At 43.0% G+C, this 20,259-nt stretch overlaps 1 protein-coding gene across 1 annotated transcript in view; it reads right to left on the reverse strand.

Annotated features, from left to right (window-relative positions):
- The window catches only part of tenm1 (teneurin transmembrane protein 1), a 281,619-nt gene that overhangs the window by 245,128 nt on the left and 16,232 nt on the right, over nt 1-20,259 (reverse strand). The window contains exons 2-3 of the mRNA XM_007554794.2: nt 13,886-14,157; nt 5,307-5,639 (exon numbers count right to left, since the gene is read on the reverse strand). Coding sequence (XP_007554856.1) covers nt 5,307-5,639; nt 13,886-14,102 — 550 coding nt within the window. The 5' untranslated portion in view covers nt 14,103-14,157. The remainder of the gene's footprint in view (nt 1-5,306; nt 5,640-13,885; nt 14,158-20,259) is intronic.

The raw sequence follows: 20,259 nt of genomic DNA on the forward strand, positions 1-20,259 counted from the left end.
GTGGCGCAAACAGATTTTAGGCCTCTTTCATTCTTTCTTACTCTGTTGTGCCCTCTGTCTATTTTTCCCCCCACACACCTGCAAACACACGCGTGTGCGTGTGTTTGCAAGTGTGTGTGTGTGTGTTACACACACACACACACACACGCACACAGGTAGCAACTAAATTGACTTGTCAGCTTCAATCAGATGGGGAACAAAAGGATTCCTGCCAATTTGAAGCTGACATCATTAATGGGTTTGGGAGGGGGGGACAAACTCTGAAGACAAAAGGGACAGCGAGGTCGGTCCGACTTAAAATGTGCTTTCATTTTTTGGCAGGGATGCCGGCTTTTTGATTCCAGCCGGCATCTCTTTTTTTTTTTTTTTTTTTTTTTTTTTTTCCCGCGAGTGGCTCTAACTTTCATTATCACTGGAAACACAGGGAGCGGGGGGCGTGGGAGACTTTGTTGTGCTGATGGAAAGAAATGTGACATCCATAATGCATTTCCCATTAGAGGACGGCACGCATGGACACACCTGGTCGTGTGTCACAACGAGATGGACAGGAAGAGGATGAGAATGAATAGGCTGGAGAGAGAGAGAGAGAGAGAAATACAGAAAGGCAGTGCAGATGAGAAGAGGTATGCGCTGCTTTGCATAGTAGTCAAGCCCCCGTGAAAATTTTGTCATGTTTTAATCACAAACCGCTGCGTTTTTCGTTGGGTTTCTGGGCGATGGGCAGCGGCAGTAGATAATTGTGAAGTAGAGGGAAAATCGAGAAGTGTTTTTTCACAAAATAAGTCTGAAACGTGTCCATTGGAATCGGTGCGTGGCGGTGGGATTACGACAGCATGTATTTCCACGTCTTTTGCCAGGTTTTGCTACAGCAAAAGATAGCAGATTGGATGGAGAGCGCCTGTGGGGAGCAGTTTTCAAACGTTGCCACGGATCCTCAGTTAGATTTTTGTATTTTTTTCCAGAGTCGCCCTGTATTTATTTTTATCCATGTTCCAGTCAACTGGAACCAGTTTACCTGTTTCACGAGAAGAAAAGCATTTCCCACAGCAAGCTGCTGCCATGACCGTGCTCTACAGCCGACATGTGTGATGTGCAGTGTTAGTTTTCCCCTAAACAAAGCAACACCAGACTCTCTAGGCCAGGCATGTCCAAACCTTTTGTCACACAGAAATTGTCAAGTCAAAGGAAAAGAAAAAATAAAACTTAAAAATTAAAAAAAAAAAAAAAAATCAAAAAAATTACGTCAACCAGTTTTTTGTAATATGGGCATGTTAGTTCTTGTAAAAAAAGTTTTTTGTTGTAGCTTTTTAATTCTTTAGAAAAATGTCCTCTGACATAGAAATGGGATTTGTGTCGCTCTCTTTCAAAATGCTTTCATGACTTCAACAAAAGCTGATTTGTGTGCAGCAAAGTCAGCTTTTCAGTAAAAGTCTCCAGATCCTCGAGGTTCTGCTTATTGTAAAAGTTTGATTATAAAAAAGACAAACACTTTTTGTCACACGTAACATTTTCTATTGTAATTTCACCCTAATAAAAAAAATAAAAAGTCTTCATCTGCATCAAACACCCACCCTGGACCGGTCAGCTTTATGTCACTGTTAAACTGCAGTTGGAGGCCAAAAGAAAACTATCAGATCAGTCCAGGGGTCACAAATGGGCTCCAGGACATGAGGGACATCAGAATAACCCACTCAAAAGAACAACTTTTTATCTTTTAAAAAAACACCTAAAACAGAGACACACCAGTCGTCATAAATATGGGCATTGGTTCGCTTTCCAGGCCTGATCCAATGTGTGAAGTTATCCCTCATACCCAAATAATGATTTAAATTTCTCTACAGTGTTAACCATGACCCGTCTGCTGTGTTCATCGGTTCTTCTGATGCTGTTTGATTAAAAAATAAATAAATTCTGAAACAAACCTGTCAGGCTTTCACTAAACAACTACAGCAGAGCGATGAAGGCCGCACTCCAGACCAAACACGTTTTACATTTTTTCTTTTAAACCATGCATTCTTCTTCTTCCACTTTGCTATTATGTACATCTTTGTGATGGTCAATCGCAAAAAAAAAAAAAAAAATTCCAGTAAGACACGTAGAAGATTTTGGTGCAAAAGAAAGACAGTGTGAAAAGTTGATAAGAGATGAATCCTTAAGCATGAGGGAGGAGCGCCTCACGAGAACATGTTAAAGTTTGCAGAGCGGTGTGACGTACGTCACGCGACGTATGAAATCCGAGCATAAACCAGCTTTCCTGGTGCACCGTTGCAGAAAAGCCAAGTGCTTTGAACATTCAAATCCCCCTTTTCACTCCTGTCACTTCATCCGTCCCAGTGCAGTTCTCATCGGAACATCCCCCTTCTCTCTCTTTCTCTCTCTCTCTCTCTCTCTGCCGCTGCTGTCGACATTTTTGGGGCTTTTTCCCTCTGAACCCCCCCGGATGAGGCTGGAGCTCCTCATGCTAAACGGTAATAGCTTTTCTGCATATGCACGCAGCCATCACAAATTGATTAGCACGTAATGCTGCGGGCCCTCCCAGCTCCCTTCACAGTCTCACCTGCCTCGCGTCGCTGGATTTTACTTCCAGGCTTACCGCACGTCTGTCCGTCCGGCCTGCCGGTCGTTAAACTGCACCCCCACCCCCGGGGTGCGACACAAACAGACGCATCTTAAAAACCTCTACCTCTTCTCTAGTCTCGGTGTCAGTCTCAGCGCTCTAAATCTCCGTCTTACAGTCGAAGCCAGCTTCTCCTTCACCTGTTTTAACCTCTGCTGCTCATTTTCCTTTATTCTCATTCTAATTATACCATTACATTACCATTTCTATTCTCACATTTGCATTTCTTGCTCTGCCTGTCTCTTATTCTTTCCATCTTTAATTCTCTCTTCTTATTCTTTTTTCCACCCCCCTCCACCTCCACCTGTCTCTCTCTCTCTCTCTCTCGTCCTGTGTCACCCCTTTCTCTTCTCAGCGACTGAATTTGTTCCACCTTTTTTGCGGCACATAAACAGACAGTGCCCTTGGGGATGGGTTGGAGAGCTCGGCTTTTGTTTGTGTGCTCCTCTAACTAACTCTCCATCTGCAGGGAGCCCAGCCAAACCCAGCAGCGCACGACAGCTAGCTGGCACCGACCCAGACTCTTCTCTAGTTGGCCCTGCATCGCCATCCCCGCCTCTCAGCTTCTCCTCCTCCTTGCAGGCGATAGTCTTCCCACAGAGGCTGTTGTCAACTGCCCTCAGGCAGCCAGTCAAGCATCATAGCCATGTGACCTCTTCAATTTCTCCTCTTCAGAAGCGGAAAACCAAACTCTGCCCCCTGTTCGCTATGGATATTCTGTCCTTTTTTTTCTTTTTCTTTTTTCCTCCCCCTCGAGTTACACAATGTAGAAGTCTGCCATTAGACTTTCCCCCGGTCCCGCGGATCACCTCCAAATGCAAGCTCACCAAATAACCTATAGCACATTTTCTGGATTAAGTTACATCAAAGAGCCTTCAAAGAGTGAGCAGTGTGAGCATTAGCATGGGTTCAAAAGCCCAGAGTTTCAATCATGTAATTGCCCAGGGCTGGAACGTAAACCTTTGAAAAAGGTGAAGAGTCATATGTTGTTTTTTGTTACGTTTTTTTTTGTGTGTGTGTGTGTGTGTGTGTGTGTGCGTGTGTGTGTGTGTGTGTTGTTGCATTTCCCTTGCAAGAAATTCCATATCGTCATAATGAGACTGCAGGGAATACGAACGACAGAAGTTGTCTGACTCTTTCACAGGCTTCAAACGTCATCCTTCATAAAAACACACTCAGCTCAGGAAAAGAGGCAACATATTGTGAAATATGAGAAATATTGTGCTGCTTCACCGTTGAGGGACCTTGTGGCATCCGATTTTAGCTGCACTCCAAAGGGGAAGAGCGACTGAACATGACATCGGAACCAGTAAACAACTTATTGTATCTGGAATTTATTCCCCGATTCCCACAACAAGACTTTTATACCCATTTTTGTCCCACTGTACCTTCCCCACGATCTTAAGGATGCCTCAGTTACTGGGGCGGCCTTTAAGATAAGCTCAATAGATATTCCAGCCGTGTGTTAAAAGTGATCCAGTCCAAGCGGAAGGATGTCAGGACGCCAACCGGCCTAAAATTGGGACTATTCAGCATGCTGGCTTGACCTGGTCCAACGTCGCAGCGTGTGTGGCGTCCCATGAGGACAACCGAGCACACAGTCTGTTGAACGGCGTGTCCAGCCAATTAGAAAGCGAGGTGACGGAACCACAGAGCGAATCTAAAATAAAAGATAAAGCAACAGCCACGGCGCAGTAGATAATAGACGTTGGGAGCGTCTTTTTGTGTTTGTTTTTTTCTCTTAAATATCATCCACAAGTTGATATTTGTGGATGAGAGGAAGCATGGCCGACTGCTTCCTCTCAGTCGGCCATGTTTTGTTTACTCTCAGCTCTTCGTCTCGAGACGTCTTGAGAGATCTCCCGAACTTTTTATCATCTCTCGGGTTTCGAAAATCAGCCGATAATTTAAGAAAGCCAGGAATAGTGAGTTTAAGTTGCAGAAATGTTTTGATGCTAAATTTGTATGGGTTTGAAACATTTTTTTAAAATGAGGTCAATGAAATATAGCAGGTCTTTCTCCAGTTTCTAGCAGCTAGCGGTTTGCCAAAGCGGGTCTGGTCACTCTGATTAGAAATCACAACATGTTCCGAGACAAACTGCAAAACGGTGTTAGTTTCGTCACAATGCCTTTGTTAAAAAGAGCTTTAATAGCAGATGTGTCATCACAACAGGAAATGTCACGAACTCCTGTGAAGTAAATGTGAGTCTAATCTACAGACACAGCAACAAAGCACTCGCCTTCTTTGCCATAACTTAATATCTTACACTTAATTTAGCAACCTATTTTCTGAGCGGTATTAGAAAGTGATTTTTTTAAGATGAAATTCACTTTGAAGAGAAGTGTAGTGTTTTCATTTTTGCAATATCTCGTCTTATGATATCTTGTTTTCTACCGGTACAACTGACAACTGGTAGAAAACAATTTACAACTGTGTCGTAGCTGTAACTTAAAACTCCGTAAACAAAATGTGACCAAAAACGAAATGATTTAACGTTCCAGGATCGCACATGTACAGATGGGAAAAGGGCAATGCTCTGCAACAATGCTGCACACATCGGCTTTTCCTTTGGCTTCTCAACTGTACCTTTTGTCAGCTTTACACCCAAGCTTTTGAAACCCTCGGTATTCCTCTGCATCCTGTTAACCCCCCATCTGCACCGTTGTTTCTAACGCGCTCTGCACTCACCGTTGTCGGGCTCAGACTTCCTGTCGTGCTCCGTGTCGGTGAGGGAGAGGGCCGAGTTGGCGCGGCTGGTCAGGCAGGAGCTCTGCTCGGACTTGAGGCCGCGCATCCACATGTGCTGCAGGCCGTGAGCGGGAGACGGGTCCACCTCCGGCTCCGTGTCCACGTCGGACCCGACGCCGAGCGAGTAGCCGCGACTGTGGACGTGAGCCGCCGGCCCGGTGCACAGTGCTTCCTCCTCCTCTTCCTGATGCTGCCGCGGTTGCTGCTGCGGTTGCTGCTGATGGATGTGGTAGTCGGGGCTCCTTATCTGCCCAGCTTTGCAGAAGTCTAAATCTGGAAGAGACAGAGGGGACATGCAGATTGAGATCAAGCTCTGCAGGCTCTAGCACGGCGTGCGTTTCTATTTGACTTGGCTGCCAGAGTAAGCCGATCATGGTGTCCGTTACTCCAAAGTCATGTGGAGAGACATGATCCTATTTGAGTAGGCATTTATTAAGTTTTTTTTTTTCCCTTTTTCCTTTTTCTTTTCTTTTGGAGTTGAAATCTCAATCAAAATGCCACCCACAATCTTTCTTAAGCATTTTCAACGGAGCCATATCCTGTTCTGGCTGCCTGATGTGTGTTATTGAGCTTGAGATGTATCGAACCGCTGCTCAAACAGAGCACTGATCTCATCTATATTCTCCTTGGTGGGGTGAAGAGATCAGATAAAGATCAAACCTTATTAATATTGACTCAGACTGAGGGAAAAATTGAGCCTCATACACTTTCAGGTATTAGAACGCCCTCCAATCTCAGGCATCAACCTGTTATCTGAGAACATCAGATATACTGTGTTAGTCCTCTAGTTACACTTCAATTCGATTCAATTCAATTGAGCGCTGACTTCTTCTTCTTTCTTTCTTTTTTTTTCCCTGTAGAAGCAGTTGAGTAAATTTTCTTCCTTACTCTCTGAGTTTTCTATTTAGAATGCATAAGTGGGAAGTGATGGAACTGATGTGATTTTGAAGAAGGCGATGGATAAATTGAAATCTATACAGATGAAAGCCAACAGGCTCCGGCGCGATCTCCGGAAAGGAGAAAGGTTTCCCGCCGCTAATGCGTGAGTCGGGTCAGGCCCTCGGAAGATGAACCACGGCGTTTCAATAAGGGTCTGCAGTCCCAGTGACCACTCCACTGACCGGTGGTGCTTCCCGCCGCGCGTGTTTGATGGGGTCAAGACCAACTGTAGCTCCCATACTGTTCTGCTGGTATTAAATCGCCTAAGATTGGTCACCGCTACACCTCTGTTTAGCCCAAATTGGCTGCAAGAGGGCACTTCAGGAGCAAATTGGCTATTTCCCAGTAGCAACAAACACGGATGGACTGCAAACTAAAAAAAAAAAAAAAAAAGTCTTCTCGCCATTTTGGTGCGAAGCATATTTATAATGTAACAGGATTTTCAGAGGGTGATTAGAGGGGGGAATCGGTCCTTTAAATAACGGCCCATTTCATGCTATTACAACAAGCTGCTACTGGCACTTCAGCAGAAAAAAAAGGGAAAAAAAAGCTATTTATACATTACACTTCTTTTGCTGAGTGTTGTATTTGTTTTAAGTAACTGCCAAAACAATTTGGCTGATATTGTACCCTGTAATAGCGAGGCTGTAATGTGAAAAAGATAAGTGCTCTGAAAAAGGATCTCGAGTTTTACACATAGCAATTTTCCATTTTGGTATGTTAATCTATTCTTAATTAAAGACTAAGTTTGATTAGCTCTCGGAACAGTCTCTTTAACTTTACATTTGCCCAGAATCCAGAAATAAAGAACTTGTAAATGGAACATTCTTTTTTTTTTTTTTAAATAAGTCCACTTTGTAAAATTGCCACAGTGCGACGTCTGAAGATCTCGGAGAATTTCCACTTGACCTGAACGAGTTCAAAAAAAGAGTTGAAACAGATGAAAATGAATCGATGTTTACAGCCTAACATACCCACTATAATCTCCTATAATGAATATATCATGAAATGCTGGTGCATTTTATTTTTTACCAACGTGTTAATGTTGCATTCATTTTACTGTGGAGTCCTGAACTCTGATCTGGGAACGCTGTCCAACCCTATTTAGGCATGTTCCGGTCCCAAGACTGAAAAGCAAAGGGTTTTGCTAAATGCTGCTCCCAGTTTAACAGGCTAAATGCAATACAAACTGATAATAATACACACCATATTACACACCTAAACAGGTAAAGCGAATTCTCATGGAACCGATTACATCTAACTAACAACTTTAAATCTAATGAGTTAGAAACAGGAAAAAGTGGCTAAACGGAAGGACGCTAACAAGTTTGACAATGGCCAGATTGAGATGACTGGCTCACAATCTGGCCCATCAATGCACCTTGGGAGTGAAAGCTTAGCCCATGTGGTTTTCTTCCAACAGATGAGCCACCGTAGCTTAAATTATTGAGGAAACCAAAGCTGGCTTTTATTAAAACAGGTTTCCAAATATGCAGTACACAACAGTGTGTTGCGTACGGGCAGCTGAAGAACGGCAGATTAATCGGTGGGTCCATGTTGTCCACCTATCAAAGCATCAGAGCTGGAACACAGAGTGCTGGAAGAAGTTCGCTTGGTTTGATGAATCATGTCTTCTTTTTCATCTTGTGGATGACTGCATGTCATTTTGGAACACATGGTACCAGGGTGCATTATGGAGGGGTAAGGGGGGGAATAAACAAAAAGGCGGTACAGGTGGTCTGATGCTTTGGGGAATGAAACGTTGAGTCCTGCCAATAATATGTGTGCTTACTTTGATGCAAACTAGCTACCAAAGAACTGCTGCAGATCATGTGAACTCTTTCTTGGAAATTATATTCACTAATAATTGCGGACTGTTTTATAAGAAGGACTATGCTCTGCAAAAAAATAGAAAAAAGAAAAGAAAAGTGGTTCAAAACAGGTTTAGGAAGCTTAACAAGTTTGAGGCGTAAAATTTGGCATCTAAAACCAAAATCATGACCCAGTCCAGCATCTGTGCGTAAGCAAAAGAAAAACATCAATCCAATTTGCAGGACTTAAAGGATCTAGTACTAAAATCTTAGGGTCTGTTTTTTCGCCAACACAACTCCCGCAGTGGTCCAGTTAAAGGCCTGGAGCACTGCAATGGTTGGGCTGTTTTAGCACCAAAAGATGGACCAACACAACATGAATCATGAATGTCTTTCCTCCATTTTATGCATCCAAGCACTAAAGGAACATGTTAATTAATCAGTGCAGTACTGTGCTACCGGTGTGTTTTGGACACACATCCTCAGAGGTCCAATGAAATTGTTTGATTCTGCAACATGTAACAATTCCCAATTTTATAAGTCAGCATTTGAAAAAGATTTCAGATTTCTGAGTTCACACTGAATCCGCAGGATCTTCAAAATAAATTTGAAATAGTGGTGCATAATATTGTGTTTAGCATATTTATTGTGTTCATATGTAACCGGGTTGTATTTCTATTTTGCTATAAACACACAACATGTCTTTTTTTGTTGTTATTGCTATTCGGATTGTTCTTTAACCTGACTGTAAACTCCTTAGAAAACGCCGCCATTGTTATAACCGTGTGACTTTAAGATCAGGAGCCCTTTCTCTTTATTTCTTCTTCTGTGGTATTGCTGTTAAATTGTTTGCGCCCCTGAAGCCCTGCCCTTTTGTCAAGTTTGTCCTGTGGGAGAGGACTTGGCGGCCGATAACACGGTTGTTTTCTGTTTTGTTGTTCTCATCAGAATAAACCTGGGAACCACCGATTTCAAGGAAAAACCATGTCCCGGCCTAATTATTCAATAAATCCAGTAGAACGCAGAAAGGATCCAGTTACACATGGATGGATGGATGATTAGTCGTAGAAAAAACTCTTAAGTGGCAAAATGAATTTGTGGTTTTCTCTCGGTTGCTGCTCCACTTCCTTCTCTCTGCAGAGGCTCGGAGGCAAACCCGGCTGCCGGAACCGTTTCCCATGGGGTGTTTTGCAGATTCTTGCGTGCAGGTACAGTTTTTCATAAGCTTTCATTTTGCTGTTTTAGTTCAGAGTCAGTGAGATGAAGAAATTTGTTTTGTCAATAATGCGTCACTGCAAAGATTGGAGTACAGTGAAAAGTGTGTAACACCTGCGCTCGAAAGCCTGCCTGCTACTTCACACTTACTTAACCATTTGCTCACAGGAAGGTGGCTGATTTTTAATTTTTTTATTTTTTGGTGGCAAACCCTGGCCAATGCTTGCTTAGCACCGATCCTTCCTCTTCCCACTTCTTGAATGAGAAATACTTCTATTTTGGCATAAACGTTACGATGGGCCAGAGTTCCTAAAGACCAGAAAGCCATTAAAAAGTTGAGAGCACAATCTGTTTATTCTGGTTTATTCAAAGTGAAACTCCTACAATTCAACTTCTTAAAACGTCAGAGTGGCGCTGTAATAAGACGAGCTCTCTGGGCGACTGGCCATTGTTGCCTTCAAGTTAGTTATTATTGCTTATAGATCAAGTTTGCCACAGAGTGGCCCCAATCTAAAAGTGTGTTTCAAATGTTAATGGATCACAGTTGACAGCCAATTTACATGTTAAAGAAAAGTTTCTTTATTGCAGGTGGTTATTGGAATACCCAGGCTTTTAGTTGGGGATGCTCTGGACATTCAAGGTTGCCAGTGATGTTCTTTAAACCTATGCTGTCCCTCCAAAGCAAGAACTATATCCGCATTCTGGGTATTAGTGTTCCCAGATCCTGTTGGACTCATCTGCGCTGCCTTGTTCCTGATCATTCAGGTGTACTCCAGTAGGGTGTCTGGAGAGAGACCGTCGCCACCTTCGCTTTCTACAGAAGATGTCGCCTGGGTCGACATCAACGGCCAACGTTTTTCGGCATGAGGTTAAACTTAAAGCAAGATGTTTGATGTCTCAACATCATGGACAGTAAACAATACAAATATATCAATGTTGTGAGTTTACAGTGTGACGTAAAGAGTCTTGTTTTAACCTTAAACTTTACTCTTTTGTTCTCTGTGGCTTTGCGGTTTGAACCTTTTCGATGCAGTAGAAGTTTTCCTACAAACCGGACCGTGAGCTACGAAGCGAAAGCTGTAGATCATAATGTTTACATAATTACTCAAATACAGATAAATTCATATTTGGGAGGTAAATAAGATATTATAAAAATATATTATGCGTTTAGAAACTGCTGATGACCTCTCGATGATTTGAAATAATTGATATTTGTGGACAAAACGTCTCCGATGCGCTGTGGGGTCTGAAGTTAAATGTTGTACAGAGAGCAAGAAACGTTTCTGCAGCATATATCTCTGAGCAGAGCAGAACGATTTCCTAACCAACAACAAACAGGGTTTTATGCTCCGAAGTAAATGTGTTAATTCACAATTCACCAACATCCCAATAAGTGCTCTACTGGGTTGAGAAAGACAGTAAAAGATTGAGATTAGCTGAGGAGTTATAACAATAAGAAATGATCCATCATAATCAGAGTTTAACCGGGTGATATAATTTCCATACATGCCCAAACGATTAAACCGCTGTATGGCAGCTTATTTTTGAATAATTTAAACATTTAGACTGCAACAGATTCTTGCTTTTGTAGACAGAATATTAAACAGTGCGAATTGATTAATTTATACAGCTAATTAATTTAATAAGCTAACAAAAAACCTCATTATTTTGGCTGGCTCCTCCGAATGCAGCGTGAAACAATCAGGAGGATGTGGATCGAGCTCTTTATCAGTCCATCTATCAACACTATTTCTCTTCTGCAAACAGGCTCAGCAGAGACAGGTGCAATGCAGGAAAGGAAAAGGTGATACGGGGCTGGAGCGAGGGGGGGTAAATCACCGTGTTCGGAAAAATAAACATCTGGAAAACGAGAGAGGAGGAGAGAACAAGATGTGTCGGTTTAAGAGATGAAGGGAAATATGAAGAGCAGAGGTGGGGAATTAGAGGAGGGAGGATTTGGCTGATCTTTGTCAGGAACACTGTAATCCATTAAAAATGTCACTGGAGGCAACAATCCCCCTCCTTAACAGTTGGTTACATGGATATGGTAGACTATATATAACTCCGACGCCCAAAGATGAACAGATGTGCTGCGCAGAACTGGCTGCCATTGACATTTAAAAGGGCTGCTTTGGGGGTCCTTCTACACCTCACCATATGACACTGATAGTTGGAGATGATGTTTGTTATAGAACCGGAAAGGTTGGGAAGGCACCGCAGAAAGCAAGTGCTTTCTGACACCACGGTCCCCTTTTTAGATATTGAAGCACGATGCAAATGGCCTCCACGGAGCTGCCGTGTCACGAGAATCGTGTCAAAATCCCTCGCAGGTGGCATTCAAACCACGGGACCCCGGCGGCGACTTACTACTCGGGAGTTGAGTCTGTTATGAATGTTTATTGCTACTTGTTAGCCAGTTGTTGGGAAGGCTCCTACGAGGTGGCAGGGGGCTGGGGAGAGCACGGGAAAGCATCTATTGATCACGGCGAGCCGCGCGAGAAAGACAGACTTCTCCCTACAAGGTGCGATTTCTCTCTTAACACCTCGCCTGACCTGCATACAGCCCATCCATCACAACGCGCGTTGGCCTATTTCTCCTCCCGTCAAGCAGCCGGGAGAAATCTTTTGGCACGCTCGCGTCAGCCGGAGTGTGTGCCTTTTGTCAGGCCGTGTCCATCTGGGAGTGTGCGTGTAATGAAGGGTGGTGTTCCACCCCAGGTGAGGCCAGAGAGGTTCGGGGTTGACCTAGTTTAGCTGTGGGAGAGAAATATCACCTCCGTGGAGAAGAGGTAATTGGCTGCCTCCGACTGTCCTTCTGGCTCATGGTGGACTGTAATAAGTAATTCACACAGGTCCTTTCAGGGACCTCTGAGTGCGGCATGCTACGCGTGTCTGCCAATATGCACCGTATGTCATTAGCCACGGGTCAGCAGGAGGTTGCACCTGTAATATTAATTAAAGTAAAAATAGGTATCGTAATATGATTTTATTTTATATCAAGTGGTTGTTTTCAATACATAACGAATGCAGTATTTCATCTTTTTAATGAATTAGCTGATTAATCAGTTAGTTTCGACCCCGTTGGTGAGCATGTTGTTGCTTGAAAGGCACGCTGCAAAAAGCTTGTGAACACATTAAATAAGTGTTATCCTAATAACAGTTATTCAGTTTCCATACCTTAACTATTCATGCTATTTGTGACCATAAGTTAGTTCAAGTTTGTCTTTTTGTAAGCTACAGAAAAGTGTTCCAGTGGTTTTCTTTCAGGAAGTTGAAGTAAACAAACCCAGCCGTATGGTTTGGGTAGTGGAGGTAGGAAGGTAGGTAGTTTTATCTATACAACACATTTCCAGCAACAAGGCAATTCAAATGCTTCGCATGAATTAGAAGGAAATACAAACAAAATAACAAACCTAAGGAAAGAGCAAAAGAAGAAAAAGTAAAACTACGTTAGTTCCCCGTGTTTAAGAATAAGTGGTCCGCAATTCATGAACCAGTAGGGGGTTCGTCTGGCTTCTTGTTCTGATAATGTTGATCTAAGGTAGTAAGGTGAGTTCCTCTGGATTCTAAGTTTGTTCTAATTCCTGAAAGAAAACGTCCCTTGGAGTGAGGTATGTAAACTAAATAAACTAAAGTTTATCAATGGAAGTTACTAGACACTATGGCTGTGAAATTAATTGGTATTTTGATGAAGATATACACCGTAATCAATAGTAAAATATTTATTTGTTTGATGAACTGGGCCTTTTTGATCGTCCCAAGTTGACACATAATTTCACATAAAGATTGCAGACACCAAGACAGCAAATGCATCCCCTTAATGGGTGACAACATTTTGCCTTTTATCATAACCATAGTTTTATTAAAGTCATGAGGACCCAGCATGGTCGCGTGATTTTCGGATGTTCATTTCCTCACAGACCTTTCAAGGTCCACGAGACACACCTGGCCGAGCTCTCCGTCCCGCTGCGCTGTACGACATGATGTTTCGTATTGTTTGGTTTACAACAGCAATCACTGCAGAGAGGAATCACTGTTGAGTTCACTAGTTTGTCGTCTCGTCCGTCAGAAATAATGATCGACGGGCTGGAAAACTATTTCAAAAATGAAAACTCATTTCATTTTTCACACAAAAAAAATAAAGATCGGAAGTCAATGGTGAACCATTTCCCTCTGCATTGGACCAGTACTGAGCAGGGGGGAGTTAAATATTTCAGCACATGGTTCTGTGAACAAAATCTGCTCTCTGACTGAAAAACCCATGTTCTGAACATCTGCGCTACCCGACGATACATCCTACCTGGCACAGATAGAACAGCAGCTCTATGGAAGTTAATGAGTGCTGTTTTCCACGTAAAAATACCATCTGTGAAATCAAAAGTTCCCCATGGGGGTTGTGACATAACACGACATAAGGCCAAGAACAAAATGGCGTGATTTTTGGACTATGAGAACTGATTTCGTCTGTTCGGCTCGACCACGCGCAGCCCTCCAGTGTTCCTTGATACTGGTAACAAAACTCTGCTGAGATTTTGTTCACAATTTGTCAACTACCTGGTTGGGGTTGGCTGTAGTTGCTCTGTCTGTCACGGTGAGACCCAAGGGTGAGGCGAAGCTCGTGTGTGTAGTCTGGCAGAGTTTCTCGCGAAGTGTAGGAGCGATGATGAGTACGGCCATCCTCGCTCTCGTCGGACGAGCTGGTGTAGGACATCTCCATTTCATGACGGCCCTTAGACAGTGGCTGGTAGGGTTTGCTGTCCATCTCCTCCATGGCTCATAGGGCTCCACTTAGTCACTCAGCAAAGCCACGGCGCAGAGAGCACACTCTGAAAAGGCAAGAATGGTGGATGAGAAGGAAAGGAAAGGAAACAGACACAGAAAATACAACACTGGCTTTTATGAAAAGCATAAGGATGTCCACAAAAAAAGCGTAGATCGGCTAAAAGGAGACCAAATTGGCTAACCAAGTGTCTTTGTTAAATTTAGACATGATCTACTGGCTGAAAATGTCAAATATTCAGCCTGATTTTTTTGTCTCTCTAAAGTAAGACTTCAACAGTGATGAAAACGACCGTAGACATCCAGTGTTTGGAAATTAGGATCAATGAAGATTGGGTAAGAAAACGAAGTGCAGAGGATTGTACAGACAGAAAGAAAAAAAAATAGCACAGTAATTCTGTTATTGAACACATGGGAACAGCACCTGTAGACTCCAATTACCGCAAGCATTTATACGCAGTATGTATCTCCTTTCATACTACACACCAAAGGTTACCACCTAATCAATGCGCAAACGGGAGGCACGGCAGCCTCTCTACCTTCATGTGTTCAAAGGAAAACCGACTTAAATCAAACGAGGTTTAGTGTTCTGCCAGTCGCGGCCACCGCTTGCACTAATAACTCTAAGCTTTATCTCTCTCTTACAGGCAACCATTCACAGGCCCCAGATAAATCATCGAATTCGTCACCGAGCTCCAGGTCTGTCACTCTCATTAAACACTGCAGTTCACCATCGCCGTGAAGTGGTGATGGAATACTTTTTGACAACAGTCTTTTCAGTGTCATTGGTCTCCCAAAATGAAGGCTGATAAATCAACTCTTTTACTGTACCGCTCACATTCGCCCGTGCGCCTCTCAATCACGTCAAAATCTACTTCTGATAATGTCCACCATCGTGCTCTTATAACGCCGTAACTAATGATTGATTGGGACTATGATTAGGGCATAGAAGGAGTGATTAGAAAATACTTCATTCATATTAGTTCCCTTTCACCGTGCCCCATTCGAGGCCTTTCCAGCCTATTTCCTGCAGTTATAAAGCTTCTAAATGGAGCTTGAGAGGGTCATTGCTCATAGAGACAAAGTGCTATGGTATTGACCTCTTCAGGGAGTCCTGTAGTCCATATATCAAAGCCATTAGAGCGTGCCTGCTCAATACCTCAGAGATCTGCAGCACAGGGTGATCACCACTAGTCTGATACAAGTTTACAGCTGACCTTTCTACCACTGCAGTAATGCTTTTATTCCACCTGAAGGGCTCCTTCCCCTGGCCTTGCGCTCACCCTCCTCCTCCTCTTGCACCTGCGCACACGTCCAGACCGCCCACTGACCCTCGACAGCAAACTGTCAGAATATGGACCAAATCGTTTGCATCTTCATCTCAGCCCCGCCCGGCCGCAGGCCTCGTCATGACATGAATAATCTGTAAATGTTCCACACTTGTCTGCCTGCTCCATTCAGTGTTTGGCCTTGATTTTAATGACAGCACGAAGCACAACAAAAGACTGCAAACACAAAAGCAAATTTAGCGGGGCAATTATGTTAGCCCCACACCGTAACGGATACAGTACGGCCTTTTACGACGGACACTTGTGGTTTCCCTGCAATCACGATGCCTTTCATTTTGATTGGCAGGAGTTATTGCAAGGAATCAAAGCCAGCTATTATCTCAGCTGCCCTGTCAAAACGGGATTGACTGGTGTCACCTTCTCTCTGGTACGGCGTGGTGCAAGTATACATTAGCCTGTGAGCTCTGAGCTTGCTGCAGGCACTGACTGCTGTCTGTCTCCACAGAGGCCCTCTTTCTTTTTTTGTCTGCCACCCTCTTACACGCAAGAATGAAAGCGTGCAACGCTGCACAAGGACACACAGTCTCCCCTCCACCACCACATCATCACAGGCGCTCATATACCGAGCGTTATCAGAACACGTTGCTTGCATGTCGTTTTGTTTGCATAAAGACGTGTTCTATACCAAAACAAACCATCTCCTTTCTTTTGTTCAATTTCACATTTGCTCTGCGTGCCCTTCCTAGCCTCAACACTTTCCACCCTCCATCTCCTCCTCAGAGACCCGTGCATTTAGAGAAGTAAGCCTCCTAGCAGGGGTTATTCCACCTAATTCTTGCCCACAGTGGGGTGCCCATTAGGGGGCTTGATTCTTGGGTTTGATGTCAAAATCTGGCGATTGTGTTTCTTTTTTCTTTTTTTTTTCTTTTTTTTAGAGCCAAGCTCACTTCAAACAAGTCACATGAGCATTCTCTGGGACAAAGTCAGCGTGCGCCACCTGAGCAAAACACCCCAGCCCAGACCGGAGCGTGCAGAGGGTGACGGAGCTCGGATTTGGCTCGCCTCGCAATAGAAAACAAACGGGAACGGAACTGGAAACATTGGAGGATGTTGGAAAAATTAGCACTGTTTCAGAATTAATTTTTAATACAGGGAAGCTCAAAGCCCTCCTGTATTATGTCACTCATCCTTTTTTTATGTGCATGTTAAGCAATGGAGTACATGGTGTACGGGGAGTTGACTTGGGGGAAGATGAGCAAGAGCCTTGCTGCTTGTGTCGAGACATCACCAACAGCAGCTAACAATTGTTTTGTCAAAATCATAAAAAAAAAAATTGTATGTACAATAAATATCGTCAAGATTGATTCTACACCACTGTATTGATGAAAAGGTTGTTGAGTTTGAACTAAATGTTTGCTGCTTGAACTGGGACGCTGCTGTAGGATCCAGCGACTCGACTGTGAATTTACATTTCACAAAAAATATACTCAACAGTGACTTTCATTTACTAAATGTATTTTCTGTTGGAGAAAAACAACAATACAATCTCACTTGTAATCCATTCAATGCATTTAATTCGACTTTAGGTATTCCTATGAAATATCCATCTGTCCATGTAAAAGACTGACGATACCGACTTATCCGTTTACGGTCGCAGGTCTGCCGGTGGCTATTTTCCACACTCACTGGCTGAGCGGCGGGGTACACCTTGGAAAGGTTGTCAATCCATCACAGGGCAACAGACACAGACACACACACGCACACACACACACAGACACACACACACACACACACACACACCTGTACCTAAGGCAACTTCCAGCAGTCAATTAAGCTGACATGGATATTTTTGGACAGTGCAAAAAGCCAGATAAGACGACTGCAGGAAAACAATGCAAACCATCAGGAAGTCCTAAATCGATTTTAATATAGTTTATATATGATTTAAAACCTAAATTAGCTCTGATTCTGTTTTTTGATTATGTACTGCCAAATAACAATTTACAAAATAACAGTTTTTAAGTATATAATTACGTCTATTGTTTATGGTGAAAATCTGATTATTTTTTGCCATTTTTTTATTTCCTTAAAGTTCTTTAGGAAATGCAAGTGCAGGATTTGTGAGAATCTACACTTGCTGCTCCCACTGGGATTCCAACCATAAATGTGTTAACCACTGGTTTGATCCATACTAGTGGTTTTAGTTTGATTTCTTGTCCAGTTCACCTGAGCAAACAAAATTGGAGGGAGAAATAGTGCTGCATTGTTACCAGAATAAAAACACAAATACTCAAATGACTTTTTGGAACCACTAATTACCATTTTGTTCATTGTTTTGTTCGCATACCAAAATGATACACATATTAAAAGCAGAACGGAGAAGTGTTTTTAATCTAACATCGGATGAAAAATGGGGAAAAAAAAAATTATCACAAAACATGCTTGTAAAATTTTAAAAGAAAAAAAGTTATACATTTTCTTTTCTTATTAAATATTGACAAAACCACTTGGGTATTACCTGCATTTTCGATGAATGCATAGCAATTAATTGCTCTAACAGGCCAGAAGTTACTAGTAGAGTTTCATTTTTCAGACAAAAAGATAAAAAAAATGTCAATCATAATTGGATGCACAAGTTTCTGTGCAAAAAATCTTGTCCAAACTTGGGTGACCCCCGGAGCAGCAACCACTTCTTAGAGAAATACCTCACATACCGGCTATCAACGATGCTGTCGATTAGCTACAGCTGAAGAAGCAGAACCAGTTAAGCACTTAATTAACAAACATTACCAGAACCGAAATTAAATTCATCATGATCATGATAATTCAAATCTAAATAGTTTTCACTTGATTCTGGACATCCAGCTGTTTGTTCAGGTTCATACTGCTGTGGTTGTATATCAGTTACTCCAATAAAGTCTTCTTCCATTTCCACAAACAACTGGACTGGACTTCTCCAACAGCACTTTAGGCCAGAAATCCATCTGGAGCTTCCAGATGGATTGATCATTGAAATACCTTCACCTCCAAGTCTGACCCTGGACATTTTCAATCTTTAAGAGCTATAAAACCTATTCTGAGAACCTCTGTTGCTACAAAAAGAATTGGGACACTTTACCCTTTAGAAACTTTTAGAAACTTAGAGGTAAAAGCTACATATAAAGGGTAAATGTTGACTTGTCTCGTTTTCACACATTAATGTTAATATATAGCTTGGTATTTACTGCTGAATTTTCCGACAGCGCCCCCCTTGGGAACCCACCTGCCTCTGCTTCTAAATACAATGTAGGCACATCTCATGGTTATAAACCTAAACAAATGAGTGGGACTTTATTTGTGCTACAAATGGATTAACAGTAAGCGCTTGTGTGCATTGACAATGTACGTACATGCCATTGCGGGTTTTCATCCCTAATTCATTTCTAATCAATAATTAATCACTGTGTAATGAACTCTTCAGCACTCAGTTTAACATTAATACAGAGTGACAACACTGAGTGCAACACATGCATCGCATTACATCGTGATCCCCTTCCTCGTCTCCAACTAACCCTTTTTGTTTCGTTTCAAACCCTCCCTCTCTCTTTTTCTCTCTTCCACACACACACACACACACATTCAGCCAAACACACAACAGGACGGGAGTGATAATCCATGGCTACACAGATGCAATAATATCTAATGGGACCCTTCACCCGCTTGATCCCCCCATTTCCTATCCATTTATTTATTCAAACTGTGCAACTGTGGGCCAAGGCGCTATTTTTTCTTTTTTCTTTTTTTTTTTTTGTGCAAATCTGCTTAGAGGAAGCGATGAAGACTCGCATACACAGTTGCCTTTAAACAGGATTTGCACTCCGAGTCATCTCCAGAGGGGCGGGGCCCCTCAGATATCCACCATAAACACAAACAACTCAGCAGAGATCGTTGCGCGCATCCGCCGAGAACCACAAGGACGAGTCAAAACCGATTTCCATTCCCCAATATCTCATGCGATTGAGCTCAAATCATGACGAACAAGAGGAGAGAGAGAAAAAGGAACAGAGAGAGAGGGTGAGAGAGAGAGAGGAGGCGGAGAGGGGAGGGAAAAGAGCGAGGCACAGAGAGGATTGGAGCCAGACAGAGGCAGAGAAATTGAGTTTCACATGGGTAAATAAACAAGGCGGATGGGGAGAGCGGAATGCCATCCGACAATATTAGCTTCTCAGATTATTGATACAGTATAGTTCAAGGATTACAAATGCATTTCCACCATGCAGGGAGCATCTTATTTTCATAAGAGCCAAGAGAGACACCAGCAAAATGGGAGACACTTTCTTTGTTAGCTCTGGCCTTTTACGCTCCTTTCCCCCCCTCGGAGCTTGTTTGCGCAGAGAGGAGGAAAAAAATTCCACTTTCTAAAGACGCGGCGCGAGCTGGCAGAATGACGATGAGACCCCTAAAGAAACGCGTTCACGTCGCAGCTCAAACTTATCACAGCAGATACTTCGAAAGTCAAATCGTGACAATCCCCATTGTAGCTCGCAGGTTTGATTCGTTTTTGTTTTTGTTTTTTTTTGTTTGTTTTTTTTGTCTTTTTGTCTCCTGGAGCAATGGCTTAATCATCGGATGAGAACAGCAGCACAGTTTCCAGCTACAGATGCAGATCCAGGCTACAGGTCCTACGGGAGTAAACAATGAGCTGTCAGAGGAAGACGCCTGTCCTGGAGTGAGAGTGTGTATGGTGTGTGTGTGTGTGTGTGTGTGTGTGTGTGTACAGCACGGGAGAGACAGGGCTTAAGAAACTTCCACTTCCACTCGTTAGCACTGCCGTGACTCCTCAGGCATGTGACAGGGACTACTGTGACGAAAAGGCCCTGA

Source organism: Poecilia formosa, unplaced genomic scaffold (genome assembly GCF_000485575.1).
Source record: "Poecilia formosa unplaced genomic scaffold, Poecilia_formosa-5.1.2 Scaffold66, whole genome shotgun sequence".
NCBI classification, from domain to species: Eukaryota; Metazoa; Chordata; class Actinopteri; order Cyprinodontiformes; family Poeciliidae; genus Poecilia; species Poecilia formosa.